A 26454-nucleotide genomic window follows, 5' to 3' on the forward strand; every position below is an offset into this window, starting at 1 on the left:
GCTTGGGTCACTGTCTGTGTGGGTTTCCTCCAGTGGGGAGTTTGAGGGGTTTCTCAACTCTGCACAATCTATATAAATGAATTTGATGAAGGGGCTGAATGTGTGGATGCTAAATTTGCTGACTACACAAAGTTGGGTAGGAGAGTATGTTGTGAAGGGGACATAAGAGTCTGCAAAGGGATGTAGGTAGGTTAAGTGAGTGCATAAAAATTTTGCAGATGGAAAATGATGTGGGAAAATGTGAACTTATTCGCTTTGACAGGAAGAATAGAAAAGCAGCATTTAATTCAGTAGAGGTAGATTGCAGAGCTCAGGAGCAGAGGAATATGTTTGCCCTGTTTCGTAAATCACAGACAATTAAATTGCAGGAACAGCAAATGATTAGGAAGGCAAATGGAATGTTGTCATGTATTGCAAGGAGAATAGAATAGTGAAGAGCATTCAGTATCAATAATAAAACACAACTCTGTTCAATATCAATAATTAAGCCCAAGGCACAGTGCATCACTGGCACTGGCAAGATCTGTAACCTGAAAGGGGTTCTGTGTGGGGGTCTGAGGGGAAAGGCGACTTGAGTGTGTGTCTGAGGATGAGGGGAGTGAGGAGGAGTCAGACAGGAGAGAAGGGTGAGTAGGGAGTCTGAGGGTGAGCAGGATTGAGTGAGTGTCTGAGGTGAGTGGGGGACTGAGGGGAGAGGTGGTGAGTGGTGGTCTGAGGTGTGAGCAAGGTTGAGTGGGGGGTCTGAGGGAGAGTGGGTAAGTGGGGGGTCTGAGGCAGAAGGGGGTGAGTGGAGGGTCTGAGGGGAGAGAGCTAAGTGGAGGGTCTGAGGGAGACGAGTGAGTGGGAGGGTCTGAGGGGAGAGGGGGTGAATGGAGGTTCTGAGAGAAGAGGGGGTGAGTGGGGAGAGAGGGGAGAGTGAAGTGAGTGGGGGTCTAAGGGGAGAGGGTGGTGAGTGGAAGGTCTGAGGGGAGAGGTGGTGAGTGGGGGGGGTCTGAGGAGAGTGGGATATGGTGGTCTGAGGAGAGGTGAGTGGGGGTTCTGAGGAGAGAGGGAGTGAATGGGGGTCTGAGCGGAGAGTGGGTTGGGTGGGGTGTCTGAGGGGAGAGGGAGTGAATGGGGTTCTGTGGAGAGGGGGTTGAGTGGGGGTTCTGAGGAGAGAGAAGCAGTGAGGGGGTCTGAGGGGAGAGGGGGTGAATGAGGAGTTTGAGGGGAGAGGGGGTGAGCGGGAGGGGAGAAGGTGAGAGATGTTTCTGGGGAGAGAGGGCTGTCTGAAGAATCTGGAGGGTTTGGTCTCTCACAAGCAAAACCACTTCCTTTTTTGATGAAAAAGAGGCAGCAGCATGTGGTGAGATCACTCAGCTCAACAAGAGGTTGCTGTCAGTTACTCTCCAGACTGGTGCTGGGTAAGTAACATCATGATTGGAATTCACTTATTGATGTGCTTTAAATCCAATGACTTGTGCATTTGAAAGCGGACTCCTTCTGTTCTGCTGAATGGGGTCAGACAGAATTCGACAGGCGAGCTATCTGTTGGGATTCACCCACCCCACCGGCCCTGATTTGATCCTCCCCAGCGGGAGCGGCACCAGGGGACTGCAGGTACTGGCGTGCGGGACCTTGGTGTTGAAGGAGAGGAACACCAGCCCTTCAATGTGAAATCAATTCATTGAACCTACAGCAGGGACTGGGGGGAGTTCTGCCCACTGTCTTAAGCCAACTCTGATCTCGAAATCTGTCGGACAAGGGGTCAGGACTCAGTAACTCTTTTCTCTTTCAGAATCTGAGAACGAGGAACTGATGCAATATTTGAATGCGGAACAATGTTGGGAAATTTTACATCCTCCTTTCACTTCTTCAAGGTAATATTGTCATAGCTTGGACAGATTTATGGCTTTTTGTAAAAGAGGGTTCTTAATGAGATCTGACTGGGAACCAATTCAACAGAGACACTAGCCAGAACTTCACCTTCATGGGAATCGGAGAGGGTGAGGGGCGAATCATGGAAAGGTCATTGACCTGGGGAGGGATTTTACAGTTCTGGGATGAGCGAAGTCATAAAATCCCACCTGAGGTTAATGTACAAACTCACATCAAATCCCCTTCTCCCAACACTCCTGTGTTCACTGATATACACTGACTCCCAGCCAAACAGCAGAGTTGGAGGAGCACAGAAATCTTGGAGGTTTTAGGACTGGAGCAAATAAAGTGTGGAGAGGAGTGATAGAGGGATTGAAAATTGAGGATGAGAACCTTAACCTTGAGGTGTTGCTAGACTGGGAGCCAGTGTAAGTCAGTGAGTGACAAAGCGTTGAAGGGTTGACTAGAGGAGGAATAAAAATGGGGGGGTGGTCTATCACAATGCTTGGGCTCTGATAGAGATAATCTGGAATTTGTACCCTTTGCTGATTTTATAGAATCATAGCAACCCTACAGTGCAGAAAGAGGCCATTTGGCCCATTAAGTCTGCACAGACCACAATCCTACCCAGGCCCTACCCCCATATCCTTACATATTTACCCATTAAGCCCTCTAACCTACGCATCTCAGGACACTAAGGGGCAATTTTAGCATGGACAATCAACCTAACCCGCACATCTTTGGACCAGACACCTTATCACAAACAACTGATACAAAAGTGAGTTTTAATGAAATTGTCTTCACAGTTTCTAATCAAAATGGACTCAGAAAGATATTAATATCTGAGCTAATGAAACCGTATTAACAACTACATCGTATCTCTTTACAACCTTAACTGGGTTAAAGAGAAACAGAGCCCGCGCCCCATCTCTCCAGCTCCAATCCCTCCCTCAGGATATCGCAGAGAGAAACACAGACCCTGTACCCCATCTCTCCCACTCCTATACCCCCCTCGGGAGGTTCAAAAGGGAAATACAGAACCGCCCTCCCCCTCATTTCTCCAGCCTCCAGCCCCACACCCCTAAAGACATCCAACAATGAAGTATAGACTCTCTCCTCCATCTCCCCAGCCCCTTTTCCTCCCTTCAGGATGTCGCAAAGTGAATCACAGGCCTCACCCCCCATCTCTCCTGCTCCTATCCCTCCCTGGGGATGTCCCACAGTGAAACACAGACCCTCCCCCTCTCTGCCCCCCATCTCTCCAGCCTCTCTCTCCCCACCTCAGGTTGTCCCAAAGTGAATCATAGACCCCCCCCCACTTTTCCAGCCTCTCTCCTCCCTCAGGATGTCCCACAGTGAATCACAGACCCCCCTTCTCCACTGCCCCGCCCCAAATCTCTCGAGCACTTGCCCCCCTTTTCTCCCCTCAGGGCATCCCAAAGTGTTTCACACACAACAAAGGAGGTTTTTTGAAGTGTGCTCATTGTTTTAATGTTGGAAAGGCAGCAGCCAATTTACACACAACAAAATCCCACACACAGCAATGTGATCATCACCCAGTCATGATGTGGAGATGCTGGCGTTGGACTGGGGTAAATACAGTAAGAAGTCTGACAACACCAGGTTTAAGCCCAACCGATTTATTTGATAGTAAACTCGCAAGCTTTTGAGGTCCCCCTCTTCGTCATGAAGAGGGGAACCTCGAAAGCTTGTGAGTTTACTGTCAAATAAATTGGTTGGGCTTAAACCTGGTGTTGTCAGACTTCTTACTATCACCACCCAGATCAGCTGTTTTTAGTGATGTTGGTTTGAGGGAGAAACATTGGCCCCGGGACACTGGGGAGGTTGCCCCCTCCACCCCCCCCGGCTCTTCTTCCAATAGTGGCCGTGGGATCTTCGATCTCTCTCCAATGGCAGGGAATGTTTTTATATCTAAAGTGAGGGCAAGCTGGTGCTCTGTCTGTCCAGTCCGATAACGGCATGGAAACTCCTCACCTTACCTGAGGAGCAGCCCCTTGCTGACTGGCATGTGGATGTGGGCAGTCAGCAGCGGCACACCTCTGCCCACATGCAAGACAAACACCTTGATCATGTCGGAAATTTACCATGATTGCAACATTGCAGCTCCTAGAATAGACAAGCTGTACAGCATCACACTTCCTGTCCACTCTAACCATGCTAGAAACTTTGATAAGAGTGCAAGATACGGTGTATAATAGTGTCAAATGTTAGTTTGTATATCTGTGTTTTCTCTCAACAGTTACAGTATTTTGCTAGTGGTGGTTGGGAGGGTGTGGGCTGAGGTGGGGGGTGGGGTGGTGGTGAGTGCGAGGAGGGTGCAGCAGAACGGTGCTATGGTGCTGAAGTTGACTACTAATGAAAGAGCCAGGCTAATCTTTTGGGTTCATTGATTCGGATCTCACCACAATAGCTGGTGGAATTGGAAAACCCATCTAATGTTCTTTCAGGACATGAGAAAATCTGCCATTGACTTAGCTTGGGTGCTAGAATAGCAGTAAACCTGTGAGGGAGCGTTCATAGTTGGTGAGAAACTGCTCTTGTGGTATGTCGTTAGATTGCTGCTAATTAGAAAAGTGTAATATTTTTAAATCAGTAACTTCCCTTGGATTTAACCAAGTAGCAACACGCAGAAGGGAAAGTCAGCACCATTACAGTGAAGTAATATAAGTAATCCAAAGTCAAACAAAGTTAACATAAAGGAAGTAAAGTTAAGACATGGTAGGATAGCTTGGCTGAATGGAATGTGTGGCCTATAATATGTGGGAAATCATGGATATTACTGGTGTCCTTGATGACCATGTACATAAGAAGTTCTGGCAGCTCCTGTACACGACTAAGAAAAAAGTCAAAAATACAGCTGAGGGCCAAGATAAATGCAAAAGATTCAGAGTGAGTTGAAAAAGCTCATTAAAGAAGCAAAGAGGGGTTGGGAGATAAGACTGGTAGGCAGCAAAAAAAGGGAATTCCAAAGTCTTCAATGGACATATAGACATATAAGAATGGAAAAAGTAGGAGTAAAGCCAATTATGGACCTAAAAGGATAGTTACACATGGGGACAGGGGGCCTGGCTGAGGTATTAAATAAATACTTACTATCTATATTTACCAAAGAGGTAGATACTACCCAGGTCATGGTGACAGAGGAGGAAGCTCTGTCCCTAGAAGCATTCAAAATTGATGAGGAGGAAGTGTTGAATAGAATGTTGGTGCTTAAAGTTGACAAGGCATTGGGACAAGATGTGATGCATCCAAGGATATTGAAGGAAATGAAAGTGGAAGATGCAGGGGCGCTGGCCATTATCTCCTGGTCAGGAGAGGTGCCAGAGGGCTGGAGAATTGCCAAAGTTACGCCCTTGTTCAAAAAAGGCTACCAGGATAAGCCCAGCAATTACAGACCAGTCAGTTTAATATCAGTGGTGGACAGGCTTCTAAAATAATTATTCGTGGATAAAATTAGTAGTCACATGGAAAATTGGATGGATTAAGAAGAGCCCACATGGATTTCTAGAGGGGAAATCATGTTTAACTAATTTATTGGAACTTCTTGGAGATATCACGAAAGGGTTGATGACAGTGATGCTTTGATGTGGTTTACATTAACTTTCAAAAGGTATTTGATACAGGGCCACTGAACAGACTTGTGAGAAAAGATATAACTTATGAAATAAAAGGGACAGTAGCAATATGGATACAAAATTGGCTGAATAATAGGAAGCAGAGAGTAACAGTGAATGAATATTGTTCAGGCAGAGGAAGGCTTGTAATGGAGTTCCGCAGATGTCAGTTTTGGGACCTTTACTTTTTCTGATACGTATTAATGACCCAGATCTTCGCTTGCAGTGGACAATTTCAAAGTTTGTGAATGATATGAAACTTAGAAGCATTGTAAACTGTGGGGACAGTGAAGAACATCATAAGGACTTAGAAAATGTGGTAGAATGGGCAGATAGGTGGAAGGTGAAATGATATTTTCGAAGGAAGAACATGAACAGACAATATAAAATAAGGGGTAAAATTCTTAAGGGAATGTATGAGCAGAGAGACCTGGATGCATATATGCATAGATCATTGAAAGCACAGGACACGTGGAGAGAGCAGTTAATACACCATACAGTATCCTTTATTAATAATGATAATAAAACAAAAGCAAGGAGATTATGCTGGACTTATATAAGGCACTAGTGAAATCTCAGCTGGAATATTGTGTATAGTTCCAGGTGCCACACTGTAGGAAGGATGTGAACGCATTGGAGAGAATGCAGAAGAGGTTCACATGAATGATTTCAGGGATAAGAAACTTCAGTAATGAGGATAGATTAGAGAGGTTAGGACTGTTCTCCTTGGAGAGGAAAAAGCTCAGAGAAGATTTGATAGAGATGCGCAAAATTATGAGGGGCAGGACAAGGTAAATATGGAGAAACTGTTCATAGAATAGAATGATAGAATCTTACAGTGCAGAAGGAGGATATAGGAAATAGAGTTTAGAGGGGCTGAAGTTACAGAAGACATAAGAGCATTAGAATAGTCAATACTGCTGGAGGTCAGGATTACAGCAGTAGATTGGCTAAGGGTGGAAGTAATTAAACTCAGGCCTCTAATAAAAGGATCAAAATGAGAGGGCACAAATTTAAAGTGGTCTTCAAAAAAAACAAATGTGATGTGAGAAAAAGCTATTTCACACAACAAGTGGTTTGGGTCTGGAATGCACTGCCTGGAAATGTGGTGGAGGCAAGTTCAATCGAAGCATTCAGGAAGGCCTTAGATGTTTATTTGAATAGGAACAATGTACAAGGGAATGGGGAAAAGGTATGGGAATGGCACCAAGTCATAATGCTGATTTATAGAACTGTTGCAGATATGATGCGCCAAATGGCCTCCTTCTGTGCTGTAACAACTCTGCGATTCTGTGTTTCATAGTGTCTACTGGAATAGGGGTCACTGTTGAGTAGATAAATTGGTCAACAATTGGACCAATTGACCAATTGGAATCAACAATAGGAACAATATAGGTTTGGCTCAGAAAACTTCATAGACAGTGAGAATTTAAAGGGATTCCTTTTCCAATGAGGACCCAAAGACAGAAAATAAAACAGGCACTGGCTGGTATTTTACAACCTCGATCGGGCGATGTTCGTAAAACCCCGCCCGAGGCCAATGGGGAATAGGGGCAGGTGTGGCAGTTGAATTCTAGTAATTGTGTTGTGTGTAAGATTAGCTGTTGATATTTCTCTTTCCAGTTGGACTGTCACAAAAGTGGGAAGGCATCACCCCTCGAGAGGTGACAGCACAGGAAGGTTTGTGTGTACAGATTCCATGTCATTACAATCATCCATCATATTTAGTAAACCAACCACGAGTTGGAGTCTGGTTTAGACATGAAGAAGATGGACGATCATCTATAGTCTTTCACTCCAAGGATCACAATCACGAGCTTCCACAGTTCCGCAGTCGGACCTGGCTGTCTGGTGACCTGAAAGATGGAGACTGTTCCCTGATTATAAACAACATCAGACAGGAGGATGGAGGATCTTATTCTTTCAGAGTAGAATTTGACGGGAGGAATAGCTATAGTTTTTTGCCCGCTATGCGGCTTCATGTTTCTGGTAAGTGCTGTGTTATAATCACTCAGCATTTCACATTCTACACTCAATGGGAAATAACCCAAACTATTACATTTACATGTTAACATAAAATACAGCTTATGATAACACAGTGTCTGATTATCAATTAACTGGAGATGGCCTTCTGTTCAGTCCTAAAGCAACCTCTAATAGTCACTTTAATATCGATGATTAAATGTTTTGACTGTGTCCATCAATGTTATCAGGATACTCACTCCCATTGACCAATCTAATTGTGTTTAAAAATCTTAGAAACTAAGGCTAGTTATACAAGGTTAATTTTAATCCTAGCTATGATCTCTGAGACAACGATGAACTGGTTCTGGCTGACCTGTGAGCTGTTTCTTCAACCTCATCCTTCATTGTCAGGACTAAGAGTAAAAGTGTATTAGTCTCAGTGACAGACACTCAAACAACTCTGAAAGTCAAAAGTACTTCCTCGTATATGAAGGTACCTGAGATTACATAGAGTTACACACTGTCCATAGACAAAAACTGGCCATTCAGCCCATCTGCTCCTCCAATGTCTGCACCACAGCAGCCTTGTTGCAGCCGTCATCATCTCACCCAACCACCATAGCTCTGTATTCGTTTTCCCCTCATGTGTTTATCCAGTTTCTTCCTTATATACATCAGTTGTTCACTTCAACACTCCCTGTAGTTGCAAGTTCCACATTTTCACCATTCTCTGTTTAAAGAAGTTTCTCCTGAATTCCCGATTGGATTTATTAGTGATTATCTTATTTTGATGGCCCCCAGTTCTGGTCTTCCCCACAAGCGGAGACATTTTCTCTATGTCTATCTATCAAACATTTTTATCATTGCAAAGACCTCCATCAAGTCACCCTCAGCCTTTTCTTTTCTCGAGGAAGTATCCCAGCTTGCTCAATCTTTCCTGATCATTGTAACTTTTCAGTTCTCATGTCAATGTTGTAAAGTGGTCTCTTTTCAGAGACTGTGATTTCTATTTGAACTGATACTTCATGTAATTTTACATAAATAACCCATTCTTTGTGCATTAGATTTCACAGATAAACCCATAATATTACCTGCTGAATTGATTGCAGGAAAGCGTATGGATGTAAACTGCACCTTCAACACAACGTGCAATGGAACAGCACCTGTCCTAAGCTGGGACACTCGTACTGACGTATTTAAATCAGTGTCAAACATTGTAACTCAGCAAGGTGTTGCTCTGATATATACTTCCGTTCTGACTCTGATTCCATCAGTCAAACACCACGGACAAACTCTCACCTGCAGAGTGAGATACCCATCTGTTTCATCAGAGCAGACACTTGTATTAACTGTGCAATGTAAGTACAGGTATCTTTCATTCGAGATTAGCTGTAATTGTCTAGATTGTATACATCAACATCCCATAAGAAGATGTGAATTGTGGAATGAATCAGATCTTCTCTTTCAGGGAAAAATATTAATCAGGACAAAGTTAAGAAAATGTTTTGAGCATTTACACTGCAGCGTTTATTTCCAGGCAAAAGGCAACGGGACCCCAGATTAAAGTCTCCCCTGGCAGTCTTCTGACAGTTCAAAGCTGCCTCAATGCTCCATCAGTACTGACCCTCCAACGGTTCAGCACTCCCTCAGTAATGACCCTCTGACAGTGCGGCACTCCCTCAATACTGACCCCTGACAGTTCAGCACTCCCTCAATACTGACCCCTGACAGTTCAGCACTCCCTCAGTACTGACCCTCTGACAGTGCAGCACTCTCTCAGTACTGACCCCTGACAGTTCAGCACTCCCTCAATACTGACCCCTGACAGTTCAGCACTCTCTCAGTACTGACCCTCTGACAGTGCGGCACTCCCTCAATACTGACCCTTGACAGTTCAGCACTCCCTCAGTACTGACCCTCTGACAGTGCAGCACTCTCTCAGTACTGACCCTCTGACAGTGCAGCACTCTCTCAATACTGACCCCTGACAGTGCAGCACTCTCTCAGTACTGACCCTCTGACAGTGCAGCACTCTCTCAGTACTGACCCTCTGACAGTGCAGCACTCTCTCAGTACTGACCCCTGACAGTGCAGCACTCTCTCAGTACTGACCCCTGACAGTGCAGCACTCTCTCAGTACTGACCCCTGACAGTGCAGCACTCTCAGTATTGACCCCTGACAGTGCGGCACTCCCTCAATACTGACCCCTGACAGTTCAGCACTCCCTCAGTACTGACCCTCTGACAGTGCAGCACTCTCTCAGTACTGACCCCTGACAGTTCAGCACTCCCTCAATACTGACCCCTGACAGTTCAGCACTCTCTCAGTACTGACCCTCTGACAGTGCAGCACTCCCTCAATACTGACCCTTGACAGTTCAGCACTCCCTCAGTACTGACCCTCTGACAGTGCAGCACTCTCTCAGTACTGGCCCCTGACAGTGCAGCACTCTCTCAGTACTGGCCCCTGACAGTGCAGCACTCTCTCAGTACTGACCCCTGACAGTGCAGCACTCTCTCAGTACTGACCCCTGACAGTGCAGCACTCTCTCAGTACTGACCCCTGACAGTGCAGCACTCTCTCAGTACTGACCCCTGACAGTGCAGCACTCTCAGTACTGACCCCTGACAGTGCAGCACTCTCAGTACTGACCCCTGACAGTGCAGCACTCTCAGTACTGACCCCTGACAGTGCAGCACTCTCTCAGTGCTGACCTTTGACAGTTCAGCACTCTCTCAGTACTGACCCCTGACAGTGCAGCACTCTCTCAGTACTGACCCTCTAACAGTTCAGCACTCCCTCAGTACTGACCCTGTGACAGTTCAGCGCTCCCTCAGTAATGACCCTCTAACAGTGCAGCACTCTCTCAGTACTGACCCCTGACAGTGCAGCACTCCCTCAGTACTGACTCCTGACAGTTCAGCACTCCCTCAGTAATGACCCTCCAACAGTATGGCACACCCTCAGCACTGAGACTCACACTGTTCTACATTCCATCAGTCGTGACCATCTGACAGTGTGGCACATTTTCTCAGTAGCGACCCTCTAACAGTGTGGCACTCCCTCAGTGGTGACCGTCCGGCAGTACAGTACTCCCTCAGTACTGATGTGAAGTGTCTGCCTGGATTAAATGATTTGTGGACAAGGAATTTAAATTGATATCACACCTTTAACTTTCTCTGAATCTCAAACTGCTTCACAGACAATATAAGTTAATTGACATTTGTTTGTTTTTAGACGCACCACAGAATCTCACAATTACGTCTTTTGATATGGTTACCACTTCATCGATCAGTATAATCGAGGGGAATTCTACAGTGGTAATCTGCTCTGTCGAGAGTCTCCCAGCTTCTAATCTGACATGGCAACATCTTAATAACGTAATGAACAGAACAAGTTCCAACAATGAGCTGTGGTTGGTCATTCCTCATGTTACATCCAGAGACGCTGGTGATTATCAGTGTGTGTCAGAGAATGAACATGGAACAATGGAGGGGTTCATAACCATCACTGTGGAAAGTGAGTGTACACCAGTGTCAACATCACACACACACAGACTCACACACACACTCCACTTCAACAGTTCCCCATCCCCTTCATCACTGACGTACAGTGGCAGCAGTGTACACTATTTACATGACACACTACAATAACTCACCAAGACTCCTTCGATAGCACGCATGAATTCTATCACCTCAGAGAATGAGCATGCAGCAGCAAAGGGGTTCATGAAATGTGCATGTATGATGTGGAGATGCCGGCAATGGAATGGGGTAAACACAGTAAGAAGTCTCACAACACCAGGTTAATGTCATAGAACCATAGAAAATTACAGCTCAAACAGGCCTTTTGGCCCTTCTTGTCTGTGCCGAACCATTTTTTGCCTAGTCCCACTGACCAACAGGTTTATTTGGTAGAAAAAGCCACTAGCTTTCGGAGCGTTGCTCCTTCGTCGGGTTAGTGGGAGTTCTGTTCACAAATAGGGCATATAAAGACACAAACTGAATTTACAAAATAATGGTTGGAATACAAGTCTTTACAGGTAATCAAGGTACAGACAATATGAGAGGAGAGGATTTAAGCACAGGTTAAAGAGATGTGTATTGTCTCCAGCCAGGACAGTTAGTGAGATGTTGCAAGCCCAGACAAGTCCATGGGGGTTACAGATAGTGCGACATGAACCCAAGATCCCGGTTAAGGCCGTCCTCATGTGTGCGGAACTTAGCTATCAGTCTCTGCTCAGCGACTCTGTGCTGTCGTGTGTCATGAAGGCCGCCTTGGAGAATGCTTACCCGAAAATCAGAGGCCAAATGCCTGTGACCACTGAAGTGTTCCTCAACAGAAAGAGAACACTCTTACCTGGTGATTGTAGAATGGTGTTCATTCATCTGTTGTTGTAGCGTCTACAGAGTTTCCATAATGTACCATGCCTCGGGACATCCTTTCCTGCAGCGTATCAGGTGGACAACATTGGCCAAGTTGCAAGTGTACAGACCATGTAGCTGGTGGATGGTGTTCTCATGTGAGATGATGGCATCCGTGTTAATGATCCTGTCTTGCAGAGGTTGCTGTGGCAGGGTTGTGTGGTATCGTGGTTGCTATTCTCCTGAAGGCTGGGTAGTTTGCTGTGGACAATGGTCTGTTTGAGGTTGTGCGGTTGTTTGAAGGCAAGACTGGGGGTGTGGGGATGGCCTTGGCGAGATGTTCGTCTTCATCAATGATATGTTGAAGGCTCCAGAGAAGATGCCATAACTTTTCCGCTCCGGGGAAATACTGGATGACAAAAGGTACTCTGCCCACCGTGTCCCGTGTTTGTCTTCTGAGGAGGTTGGTGTGGTTTTTCGCTGTGGCGTGTCGGAACTATTGATCGATGAGTCATGCGCCATATCCTGTTCTTATGAGGGCATCTTTCAGCATCTGGAGGTGTCTGTTGCAATCCTCCTCATCTGAGCAGATCCTGTGTATATGGAGGGCTTGTCCATAGGGGGTGGCTTCTTTAACGTGTTTAGGGTGGAAGCTGGAGAAGTGGAGCATTGTGAGGTTATCTGTGGGCTTGTGATACAGTGAAGTGCTGAGGTGACCATCCTTGACGGAGATGCGTGTGTCCAAGAATGCAACCGATTCCAGAGAGTAGTCCATGGTGAGTCTGATGATGGGATGGAACTTGTTGATGTTATCATACAGTTGTTTCGGTGATTGTTCACTATGAGTCCAAAGGAAGAAAATGTCATCGATGTATCTAGTGTATAGCATCGGTTGAAGATCCTGTGCAGTAGAGATGTGGGAGGCAGTAGAGATGTGGCTCTGTAATGTTCCTCGTTGTTCAGTTGTTTAGTTACCCACAGATCCGACCAAAGGACACACCCATCAACTCAACAGACTGACCAAGATATTTGATCCAGATCTTCAAAACACCCTTTGTGCTCTCATCCCACATACTCCCTGCATTGGAGATCTCTACTGCCTCCCGAAGACACATAAGGCAAACACAACCAGCCATCCAATTGTATTGGGCAATGGAACCCTGTGCAAGAACCTCTCTGGCTCTGTCAAGGGCATCCTGAAACCCATTGTACGAAAAACCCCCAGCTTTTGTCACGACACTATGGACTTCCTACAGAAACTCAGCACACATGGAGAAGTTGAATCAGGAGCACTCCTCTTCACAATGGATGTCTCGGCACTCTACACCAGCATCCCCCACGATGATGGCATTGCTGCAACTGCCTCAGTACTCAATGCCAACAACTGCCAGTTTCCAGATGCAATTTTACAACTCATCCGCTTCATCCTGGACTACAATGTCTTTACCTTCAACAACCAATTCTTCATCCAGACACACAGAACGGCCATGGGAACCGAATTCGCACCTCAATATGCCAGCATCTTCATGCACAGGCTCGAACAAGACTTCTTCATCGCACAGGACATTCAACCGATGCTATACACTAGATACATCGATGACGTTTTCTTCCTTTGGACTCATGGTGAACAGCCACTGAAGCAACTATATGATGATATCAACAAGTTCCATCCCAACATCAGACTCACCATGGTCTATTCTCCAGAATCGGTTGCATTCTTGGACACACGCATCTCCATCAAGAACAGTCACTTCAGCATTTCACTGAAATACAAGCCCATGAACCCCACTTCTCCAGCTTCCACCCTAAATACGTTAAAGAAGCCACCCCCTACGGACAAGCCCTCCGTATACACAGGATCTGTTCTGATGAGGAGGATCGCAAAAGACAACACCAGATGCTGAAAGATGCCCTTATAAGAATAGGATATGGCGCTCGTCCCATCAATCGCCAGTTCCGACACATCACAGCAAAAAACCGCACCGACCTCCTCAGAAGACAAACATGGGACATAGCAGATAGAGTACCCTTTGTCATCCAGTACTTCCCCAGAGTGGAGAGGCTACAATGTCTTCTCTGGAGCCTTCAACATGTCATTTATGAAGATGAACATCTTGCCAAGGCCATCCCCACACCCCCACTTCTTGCCTTCCAACAACTGCATTACCTCAAACAAATCATTGTCCACAGCAAACTATCCAGCCTTCAGGAGAACAGTGACCATAACACCACACAACCCTGCCACAGCAACCTCCGCAAGAATTGCTGGATCATTGAAATGGATGCCATCATGTCACATGAGAACACCATCCACCAGGCATACGGTACGTACACTTGCAACTCGGCCAACGTTATCTATAAGACACGCTACAGGAAAGGATGTCCTGAGCCATGGTACATTGGGGAGACCATGCAGATGCTACAACAACGGATGAATGAACACCGCTCTACAATCACCAGGTAAGAGTATTCTCTTTCTGTTGAGGAACACTTCAGCGGTCATGGGCATTCGGCCTCTGATCTTCGGATAAACATTCTCCAAGGCGGCCTTCACAACACACAACAGTGCAGAATTGCTGAGCAGAGACTCAAAGCCAAGTTCCGCACACATGAGGACGGCCTTAACCGGGATCTTGGGTTCATGACACACTATCTGTAAATTGTCTGGTTTTGCAAAATCTCACTAACTGTCCTATCTGGAGACAATACACATCTCTTTAACCTGTGCTTAATGCTCTCTCCACGCACATTGTCTGTACCTTTAAGACTTGATTACCTGTAAAGACTCGCAGTCCAACCATTATTTTGTAAATTGAGTTTGTTTCTTTATATGACTTGTTTGTGAACTGAAACCCCACTCTCCAAATGAAGGAGCAGTGCTCCGAAAACTAGTGGTTTTGGCTACCAAATAAACCAGTTGGACTTTAACCTGGTGTTGTGAGACTTCTAAATGTGCATATATACAGAATTCAACATTCTGTTTTGATTGGCTTATGGCATGTGGACATTGTTGGCAAGTAACTATTACCCATCCCTAATTGCAGTGGAGGTTCTAGTCTGCAAAGCTGTGCATTCAGCCTTGAAATTTCTGAGGCTTTCTAGCTAGTTGAATTCTTTGAAACTCTCTCCATTCCAATGGATTGCCTTTGATTTGTAACAAATTCAACATGCAGTGCCTTGGGACAGTGCACCATCAATATGGCCAAGACATGTGGCCTGAAGGGGGACTGAGTAGCGAGATTGAGCGGGATGGGGGCCTATGTTTAAGGCCTGGAGGCTAGAGAGCCGAGTGGGGATTTGAGGGGGGAAGCAGGCCTGAATTGGGGATATGAGGGAGAAGGGAAGCTGAGGGGTGGTTAAGGGGGAAAGGAAGCTGGGTGTGTGGGGGTTTGAGGGGGAAGGATCTGAATGGAGAGGGTCTAGCTGAATCCTCCTGATGCCTGCTGTGGTGGGTTGCCTGTTATTTGTGGGTATGGGGGAAGATGCCCCTCTTTGATGAGGAGTTGGTAGTGTTCCCTTGGTCAGTGCGGGAGGCACCATGTAATTTTTATGGGAAGTGGGGCCTGTCTCCAAGCACAAAGACCTTTCTTTAAAAATGGCTGCACAGTCTCAGAGCAGCAGGGCAGGCAGCAGGATGATTGAACTGAGCTTAATAGTATCTTTCAGATGGGCGAATCCCACCTGAAAGACGCTGCCAACACCCATGGGACCAGTTAGTCTCAAAAAAGAAAATTGGACCCAATGTTCCTGGATGGTGTCGACCTTCTTGAATGTTGTTGGAGTTGCACTCATTTAGGCAAATAGACAGTGTCCATCGCAATCCTGACCTGTGCCTTGTAGACGTGGACAGGTTTTGGGGAGTCCCAGCCTCTTACCTACCTACTCCTGTAGACATAACATTTACCTTTGGTGGAATGTGGTCAGGGCCTATGGTCTTTGTAGTATCCAGTACCTTCAGCTGATTCTTGATATGACTTGGAGTGAATCAAATTGACTGAAGAATGGCATCTGTGATGCCAGGGACCTCATGAAGCAGCCCAAATGGATCACCCACTTGGCACTTCTGGAAGGTGCTTGCAAATGCTTCAGCCTTATCTTTTCCATCCATGTGCTGGATTGATATTACATAAAAATATTACATTGATAAATGTTAGCTGCAAAGACCTTACATGTATAGCCATATGTCACTTCACAAATTCAGAATCACTACATGTACATCTGAGAACCATTCTAAAACTGTACTGGAGTTATTCACTGGCTGTTTTTACAGGTCACTGTTCCATAGAATGGAAAGCTGGATTGCTTGGTGCTGGGATCTCTTTGTGCGTTGGACTGAGTGGATTCTTTATCTTCAAGTGTATGCGACAGTAAGTGCAAAGGCTTAATTTGTTGATCTGATCATGTTTACTTCAATCTTCTCTCTTTGTAGAAAGAACTTGCATTTCTACAGCACCTTTCACAACCCTATATCCTTTACAGCTCCTGAAAAGCTTTGGTTTTCACTCATTGATTCATAACTCACCCAACAATGCAGTCAGCACTGTAATTGGCAGAGTTGGCCTGGATTGCAAAATAGCTTACAATGTCTTGGGTTGTGAAAGGGGTACATCCATGTAAACCCTTCCTTCTTCATTAGATGCAATTTCTTTCTTGAGTGAGATAGTTGATAAATTAGTTTTAATTTTCAGAAACTCACTAGATTTGGGAAAGGACCCATGAGATTAGGAAATAGTACATGTAACTCCATTATTCAAGAAGGGAGGGAGACAGAAAGCGGGAAACTCCCGGCCAGTTAGCCTAACTTCTGTCACAGGAAAAATATTAGAAACTATTATTAAAGAAGCTATTAGCAGAGCACTTGGTAATTTCAAGGTAATCAGGCAGAGGCAAATGGTTTTATGGAAGGAAAATTCTATTTAACCAACTTATTGGAGTTCTTTGAGGAGGTTACATGTGCTGTGGTTGAAGGGGAACTTGTCGATATACCGTACTTTGATTTCCAGAAGACATTTTGTTAAGTGCCATATCAAAGATTATTGTGGAAAATAAGAGCTCATGGTATGGGGAAAACACATTGGCATGGATAGAAGATTGGCTGACAGGAAGCAGAGAGTAGGCATAAATGGATATTTTCAGATTGGCAAAATGCGATAAGTCTGCCAGAGAGATCAATGCTGGGACCTCAGCTGTTTACAATTTAGTTAAATTACTTGGATTAAGGGATGGATGGGGTAGTTGGTAAATTTGTTGACGACACAAAGATAAGTAGGAAGGTAAGTTGCGAAAAGGACACAAGGTGGCTACAGAAACATATGGATAGGTTAAATGAGTATGCCAAGATCTGGCAAATGTAGCATAATGTGAAAAATATTGTGAAATTGTCCATTTTGGCAGGAGGAATGAAAGAGAAGCATATTATCTAAATGCTGAGAGATTGCGGAGTTCAGAGTTGCAGAGGGATCTGGCTGTCTTAGTGCATGAATTGCAAAGGCCTGTATGCAGGTACAACAAGTAATCAGGAAATGAAATGTTACCATTTATTGTGAGAGGATTTGAATACAAAACGTACGGAGGCTATGCTTCAGTTATATGGAACACCAGTGAGAGCGCGTCTTGAGCACTGTATACAGTATTGATCACATTATTTAAGGAAGGATGTAAATGTGTTAGAAGCAGTTCAGAAAAGGTTTTCCAGACTCAAACCTGGATTGGGTGGGTTAAGGTTGGATGTACTAGACTTGTATCTGTTGGAGTTTAGAAGAGTAAAAGGCGACTTGATTGAAACTTGTATAAAATCCTGAGGGATCTCAACAGGGAGGGCATTTTCTCCAGTGGAAGAATCTGGAACTAGAGGACACTGTTTTAAAATAACAGGGTTATCAATTTAAAACAGAAGTGATGTGAATTTTCTTTCCCTTAGAGGGTGATGAGTCTTTGGAACTCTCTTCCTGAAAAGGTAGTGGAAGCAGAGTCTCAATGTCTTTAAATAGATATGAATAGATTCTTGGGGAGCAAGGGAGCGATAGATTATTGGAGGCAGGCGGAGTGCAGATTTGAAATTACTGTCAGATCTTATTAAATGAAGGAACAGACTCAATGGGCTGAACGGTCTACTCCTGTTCCTTGTTCATATGTTCATATGTTTGGACGTTTCATTTTACCTGCCCCATTCACTATCTCTCCTTCCACAACAAGTGCTTTCCTTCTCATTCTCTCTTACTCTCCTGTCCTCTTACATATTGTACAGTTTCCTACATATTGTATAGCTTTGAGCAACATCTGTTCCTTCCGAAAATCCATCTCGCCATTTGGATAGAGCAGTGAATTAAAACTCCATTAACAGTTGTCCAGTTTTACACTGGAATCACGATGCAATGTTAGGACTCAAAGGGTTAACAGTTTGCTGAAAACAAAAGACTAAAGTCCTTTCATGCTTGCACCCCATTTCCTGATTTGACTCAGGAAATGGGGTACAAGTGCCTGAGCAGCCTGATGGCACAGTGCTGAATACTGCTGCCTCACAGTGCCCGGGACCTAGGTTCAATTCCCGCCATGGGTCACCGTTTGTGTGGAGTTTGCACATTCTCCCACGTCTGCGTGGATATTCTCCGGATGCTCCGGTTTCCTTTCACAGTCCAAAGATGTGCGAGTTAGGTGGATTGGCCATGATAAATTGCCCCTCAGTGTAGAGGGGACTCGCTAGGTTAAATGCATGGGTTGAAGGAATAGGACCTGGGTGAGATTGAGGTTGGTGCAAACTCGATGGGCTGAATGGCCTCCATCTGCACTGTAGGGATTCTATGACTCACAGTGACACACAACTCTTTCTAATTAAATACACAGAAGTCGCAGCATAGGAAAAGGCCATTCAGCCCAAACAGAAGGGGCCAGCAGTAATTCCACGAGTGAGCAGTGGAACAGGTACTTGGTAAGTGACGTAATGATTTGAAATCACTTCAGAACCAACATCATTCTTTGTTGATGTTGTAACTTTATAATGACAAATTCCAAGGATTGATGCCTTTGAAAGATTACTAATTATGGAAATATGGGTGTGAGCCTCAGGTCTGTTGCCTAGAATATCTTTCTAATTAAATTACAAGGACAGGTTGCACAGATTAATCTTGAGTCTGGACGATTAAGGGGTCATCTAATCAGGGAGGGGGTTGAGGTGACTAAAGGATGTCAGGTAGCCTCTCTTCACACAAAGACAAGTAGCAAAATGGGGCCAGGATTCTCCGAAAAAAATTCCATGCCCCCAGTTTGCATGGAAACAGGAGTAACCCCTGTTGATTCTTTTAGCATGTTTTTCAGAATGAATCTCCGATATTTTGTGCATCATAGAGTGCCCTAATGTGATTCAGTCTGAAAATATGGGGACGGGGCCTATTCCCGCCAGAGAGTCTGGCAGAATAGCGCTGAGTGGGCCACTGCACTGGCGCCGATCAGTAAGATCGAGATCGTTGCACAGAGATTGTCCTGGAATTGCCGGCCTCCTAGTCGCTGGCTAGCCCTGCACCCTCCCATTGCTCTCCTCCCGGACCTCCCCGGGCAAGCCCCGATGTCCCCACCATTCCTGGCCAAACCCGAACTTCCATCATCCAGCCCCGATCTCCTGATTTCCCCTCCCTCCCACCACCCCTGCAGCAACAACACCCCCACCCAGAACCTGAATGGCCAGCCCTAGTCACCATCCTCCCTCCCTTTGCCAGGAATCCCAAATGTAGTGTGGCAGCAGGATTCCCCATCCCAATAGGCTCTGCCCCCCACTGGCCCCACCCCTTTGGCCCTGCCCAATGCTTGGTGCACAGTGCTAAGGTGCACCTTGTGCATTACCCATTTAGCCCTTGGACAGTGCCAGGGTGCCAGGCTGACACTGCTAGGCTGGAACTACCCAAGGGAGACCTCCTTATCCCTGACGTCTGGGGATTCTTCAAAAGCCTCCATTCCCTCCAGCGGGGTTTGCCACCTGTTCCCCGTCTGTGGAGAGCAGTTGGAACCCCTGCTGCACTGAACCATTCCTGGCAGCGGGGGGAAAATGCTAGTGGGTCCAGGACTTCAGTCCCAGGTCTGCTAATGACATGGAGATGAAGATTTTGATATTGTAAACAGCTCTGCACTGAAAATCAATGGGATTACTTGGCTGGGATATGTACGGATGCTGTGGCGCCCTGCAAGAGACTGCAAAATGGCTCCTGAAGATGTCTTAAGAGCCACAGTGTTGTGGGCTGGGATTATAATACCCTGGAACTATGTCCACACATAATCAAACCAACCAGCAACAAAATGCACGCTGATTCTGATTCTGATTGTCACTGTGCCCATTTCTGTTTCTATTACAGAAGACACGGGAAGTGAAACAGAAAATCAAATCCAATGATCGTATTGAGGAATATCATGATCCTATTTATGAAAACTGTAAGCTTCATGGGGCTATGGATAATCAGAAGGCGTGTCACACAACTCAGGATACCAAACCTCTCAGCTGCTCTAGTACCTCGTTATTGAAATTCAGTCTTAAGCTTGCAATGGATTACACAGTCAAACACAAACACAACATCATTCAGCATCAATAATCAAATACTATTCGTTACAAACAATCAAACTCAACACCACTCAACATCAATAATCAAACCCAATACCGTTCAACATCAATAATCAAACCCAACACCATTCAGTATCAATAATCAAACCCAACACCGTTCAGTATCAATAATCAAACCCAACACCATTCAGTATCAATAATCAAACCCAACACCGTTCAGTATCAATAATCAAACCCAACACCGTTCAATATCAATAATCAAACCCAACTCCGTTCAGTATCAATAATCAAACCCAACACCGTTCAGTATCAATAATCAAACCCAACACCGTTCAGTATCAATAATCAAACCCAACTCCGTTCAGTATCAATAATCAAACCCAACACCGTTCAGTATCAGAAATCAAACCCAACACCGTTCAGTATCAATAATCAATCCCAACACCGTTCAGTATCAATAATCAAACACAACACCGTTCAGTATCAATAATCAAACCCAACAACGTTCAGTATCAATAATCAAACCCAACACCGTTCAGTATCAATAATCAAACCCAACTCCGTTCAGTATCAATAATCAAACCCAACACCGTTCAGTATCAATAATCAAACCCAACACCGTTCAGTATCAGAAATAAAACCCAACACCGTTCAGTATCAATAATCAAACCCAACACCGTTCAGTATCAATAATCAAACCCAACTCCGTTCAGTATCAATAATCAAACCCAACACCGTTCAGTATAAATAATCAAACACAACACCGTTCAGTATCAATAATCAAACCCAACACCATTCCGTATCAATATTCAAACCCAACTCCGTTCAGTATCAATAATCAAACCCAACTCCGTTCAGTATCAATAATCAAACCCAACACCATTCAGTATCAATAATCAAACCCAACACCGTTCAGTATCAATAATCAAACCCAACACCGTTCAGTATCAATAATCAAACCCAACACCATTCCGTATCAATATTCAAACCCAACTCCGTTCAGTATCAATAATCAAACCCAACTCCGTTCAGTATCAATAATCAAACCCAACACCATTCAGTATCAATAATCAAACCCAACACCGTTCAGTATCAATAATCCAACCCAACACCGTTCAGTATCAATAATCAAACTCAACACCATTCAGTATCACTATTCAAACCCAACACCGTTCAGTATCAATAATCAAACCCAACACCGTTCAGTATCAATAATCAAACTCAACACCATTCAGTATCACTATTCAAACCCAACACCATTCAGTATCAATAATCAAACCCAACACCGTTCACTATCAATAATCAAGCCCAACACCGTTCAGCGTCAATAATCAAACCCAACACTGTTAAATATTAATAATCAAACCCAACAGCATTCAGTATCAATAATCAAACCCCACACCATTTAGTATCAATATTCAAACCCAACAATGTTGAATATTAATAAGAAAACCCAACACCATTAAGAATCACTAATCACATCCACCAGCAAAAGAAATCATGCTGATTCTGATTCTGATTTTCACTGTGCCCGTTTCTGTTTCTATTACAGAAGACACGGGAAGTGAAACAGAAAATCAAATCCAATGATCGTATTGAGGAATATCATGATGCTAATTACGAAATCTATGAGCTTCATGGCGCTATGGATAATCAGAAGGTGTGTCACACAACTCAGGATACCAAACCTCTCAGCTGCTCTAGTACCTCGTTATTGAAAGTTCAATCTTAAGCTTGCAATGGATTACACAGTCAAACTCAAACACAACATCATTCAGCGTCAATAATCAAATACTATTCGTTACAAACAATCAAACCCAACTCCGTTCAGGATGAATAACAAAACCCAACACCATTCAGTACCAATAATCAAACCCAACAACATTCAGTATCAATAATCAAACACAACACCGTTCAGTATCAATAATCAAACCCAACACCGTTCAGTATCACTAATCAAACACAACACCGTTCAGTATCAATAATCAAACCCAACACCGTTCAGTATCAATAATCAAACACAACACCGTTCAGTATCAATAATCAAACCCAACACCGTTCAGTATCACTAATCAAACACAACACCGTTCAGTATCAATAATCAAACACAACACCATTCAGTATCAATAATCAAACACAACACCGTTCAGTATCAATAATCAAACACAACACCGTTCAGTATCAATAATCAAACACAACACCGTTCAGTATCAATAATCAAACCCAACACTGTTCAGTATCAATAATCAAACACAACACCGTTCAGTATAAATAATCAAACCCAACATGGTTCAGCATCAATAATCAATCCCAACACCGTTCAGTATCAATAACCAAACCCAACACCGTTCACTATCAATAATCAAACCCAACACCGTTCAGTATCAATAATCAAACCCAGCACCGTTCAGTATCAATAATCAAACACAACACCATTCAGTATCAATAATCAAACCCACCACCGTTCAGTATCAATAATCAAACCCACCACCGTTCAGTATCAATAATCAAACCCAACACCGTTCAGCATCAATAATCAAACCCCACACCGTTTAGTATCAATATTCAAACACAACAATGTTGAATATTAATTAGGAAACCCAACACCATTAAGAATCACTAATCACACCCACCAGCAAAAAAAGTCATGCTGATTCTGATTCTGATTTTCACTGTGGCCATTTCTGTTTCTATTACAGAAGACACAGGAAGTGAAACTGGAAATCAAATCCAATAATCGTATTGAGGAATATCGTGATCCTAATGACGAAATCTATGAGCTTCATGGGGCTATGGATAATCAGAAGGTGTGTCACACAACTCAGGATACCAAACCTCTCAGCTGCTCTAGTACCTCGTTATTGAAATTCAGTCTTAAGCTTGCAATGGATTACACAGTCAAACTCAAACACACCATCATTCAGCATCAATAATCAAATACTATTCGTTACAAACAATCAAGCTCAACACCACTCAACATCAATAATCAAACCCAACAGTATTCTGTATCAATAATCAAACCCAACACTTTTCAGAATCAATAATCAAACCCAACACCATTCAGTATCATTAATCAAACACAACACTGTTCAGTATCAGTAATCGAACACAACACCATTCAGAATCAATAATCAAACCCAACACCATTCAGAATCAATAATCCAACCCAACACCGTTCAGAATCAATAATCAAACCCAACACCATTCAGTATCAATAATCCAACCCAACACCGTTCAGAATCAATAATCAAACCCAACACCATTCAGTATCAATAATCAAACCCAACACCGTTCAGAATCAATAATCAAACCCAACACCATTCAGAATCAATAATCCAACCCAACACCGTTCAGAATCAATAATCAAACCCAACACCGTTCAGTATCAATAATCAAACTCAACACCATTCAGTATCACTATTCAAACCCAATACCGTTCAGTATCAATAATCAAGCCCAACACCGTTCAGTGTCAATAATCAAACCCAACACTGTTAAGTATTAATAATCAAACCCAACACCATTCAACATCAATAATCAAACCCCACACCATTTTATATCAAAATTCAAACCCAACAATGTTGAATATTAATAAGGAAACCCAACACCATTAAGAATCACTAATCACACCCACCAGCAAAAGAAATCATGCTGATTCTGATTCTGATTGTCACTGTGCCCGTTTCTGTTTCTATTACAATAGACGCGGGAAGTGAAAAGGGAAGTCAAATCCAATGATCGTATTGAGGAATATCATGATGCTAATTACGAAATCTATGAGCTTCATGGGGCTGTGGATAATCAGAAGGTGTGTCACACAACTCAGGATACCAAACCTCTCAGCTCCGCTAGTACCTCGTTATTGAAATTCAGTCTTAAGCTTGCAATGGATTACACAGTCAAACACAAACACAACATCATTCAGCATCAATAATCAAATACTATTCGTGACAAATAATCAAACCCAACTCCGTTCAGGATCAATAACAAAACCCAACACCATTCAGTACCAATAATCAAACCCAACACCATTCAGTATCAATAATCAAACCCCACACCGTTCAGTATCAATAATCAAGCACAACAGCGTTCAGTATCAATAGTCAAACCCCACACCGTTCAGTATGAGTAATCAAACCCAACTCCGTTCAGTATCAATAATCAAACCCAACACCATTCAGTAGCTATAATCAAACCCAACACCATTCAGTATCAATAATCAAACACAACAACGTTCAGTATCAATAATCAAACGCAACACCATTCAGTATCAATAATAAAACCCAACTCCGTTCAGTATCAATAATCAAACACAACACCATTCAGTATCAATAATCAAACACAACAACGTTCAGTATCAATAATCAAACACAATACCATTCAGTATCAATAATAAAACCCAACTCCGTTCAGTATCAATAATCAAACACAACACCATTCAGTATCAATAATCAAACCCAGCACCGTTCAGTATCAATAATCAAACACAACACCGTTCAGTATCAATAATCAAACCCAACACCATTCAGTATCAATAATCAAACCCAACACCGTTCAGTATCAATAATCAGACCCAACACCATTCAGTATCAATAATCAAACCCAACACCATTCAGTATCAATAATCAAACCCAACACCGTTCAGTATCAATAATCAGACCCAACACCATTCAGTATCAATAATCAAACCCAACTCCGTTCAGTATCAATAATCAAACACAACACCGTTCAGTATCAATAATCAAACCCAACGCCATTCTGTATCAATAATCAACCCAACACCGTTCAGTATCAGAAATCAAACCCAACTCCGTTCAGTATCAATAATCAAACACAATACCGTTCAGTATCAATAATCAAACCCAGCAACGTTCAGTATCAATAATCAAACACAACACCGTTCAGTATCAATAATCAAACACAACACCGTTCAGTATCAATAATCAAACCCAACACCGTTCAGTATCAATAATCAAACACAACACCGTTCAGTATCAGAAATCAAACACAACACCGTTCAGTATCAATAATCAAACACAACACCGTTCAGTATCAATAATCAAACCCAACACCGTTCAGTATCAATAATCAAACACAACACCATTCAGTATCAGAAATCAAACCCAACACCGTTCAGTATCAATAATCAAACCCAACACCGTTCAGTATCAATAATCAAACACAACACCATTCAGTATCAGAAATCAAACCCAACACCGTTCAGTATCAATAATCAAACACAATACCATTCAGTATCAATAATCAAACCCAACACCGTTCAGTATCAATAATCAAACCCAGTGCCGTTCAGTATCAATAATCAAACCCAACACCATTCAGTATCAGAAATCAAACCCAACACCATTCAGTATCAATAATCAAACACAATACCATTCAGTATCAATAATCAAACCCAACACCGTTCAGTATCAATAATCAAACCCAGCACCGTTCAGTATCAATAATAAAACACAACACCATTCAGAATCAATAATCAAACACAACACCATTCAGTATCAATAATCAAACCCAGCTCCGTTCAGTATCAATAATCAATCCCAACACCGTTCAGTATCAATAATCAAACACAACACCGTTCAGTATCAATAATCAAACACAACACCATTCAGTATCAATAATCAAACCCAGCACCGTTCAGTATCAATAATCAAACCCAACACCATTCAGTATCAATAATCAAACCCAACACCGATCAGTATCAGAAATCAAACCCAACACCGTTCAGTATCAATAATCAATCCCAACACCGTTCAGTATCAATAATCAAACACAACACCGTTCAGTATCAATAATCAATCCCAACACCGTTCAGTATCAATAATCAAACCCAACACCGTTCAGTATCAATAATCAAACACAACACCGTTCAGTATCAATAATCAAACACAACACCATTCAGTATCAATAATCAAACACAACACCATTCAGTATCAATAATCAAACACAACACCGTTCAGTATCAATAATCAAACCCAACACCATTCAGTATCAATAATCAAACACAACACCGTTCAGTATCAATAATCAAACCCAACACCGTTCAGTATGAATAATCAAACCCAACAC

The 26454-nt window shown here is 43.4% G+C and overlaps 1 protein-coding gene across 1 annotated transcript in view; it reads left to right on the forward strand.

The window, feature by feature from the left end:
• Positions 1-1810: 1810 nt before the first annotated feature.
• The window catches only part of LOC145349305 (sialic acid-binding Ig-like lectin 14), a 75826-nt gene continuing 51182 nt past the window's right edge, over positions 1811-26454 (forward strand). The window contains exons 1-10 of the mRNA XM_080197806.1: positions 1811-1859; positions 7116-7481; positions 8522-8815; positions 10696-10977; positions 16093-16189; positions 18666-18750; positions 20165-20272; positions 21920-22027; positions 23067-23174; positions 24071-24175. Of these exons, the coding sequence (XP_080053932.1) occupies positions 1811-1859; positions 7116-7481; positions 8522-8815; positions 10696-10977; positions 16093-16189; positions 18666-18750; positions 20165-20272; positions 21920-22027; positions 23067-23174; positions 24071-24175 (1602 nt within the window). The remainder of the gene's footprint in view (positions 1860-7115; positions 7482-8521; positions 8816-10695; positions 10978-16092; positions 16190-18665; positions 18751-20164; positions 20273-21919; positions 22028-23066; positions 23175-24070; positions 24176-26454) is intronic.

Source organism: Carcharhinus amblyrhynchos, chromosome 10 (genome assembly GCF_965287045.1).
Source record: "Carcharhinus amblyrhynchos chromosome 10, sCarAmb.v2.hapA, whole genome shotgun sequence".
Lineage (NCBI taxonomy): Eukaryota > Metazoa > Chordata > Chondrichthyes > Carcharhiniformes > Carcharhinidae > Carcharhinus > Carcharhinus amblyrhynchos.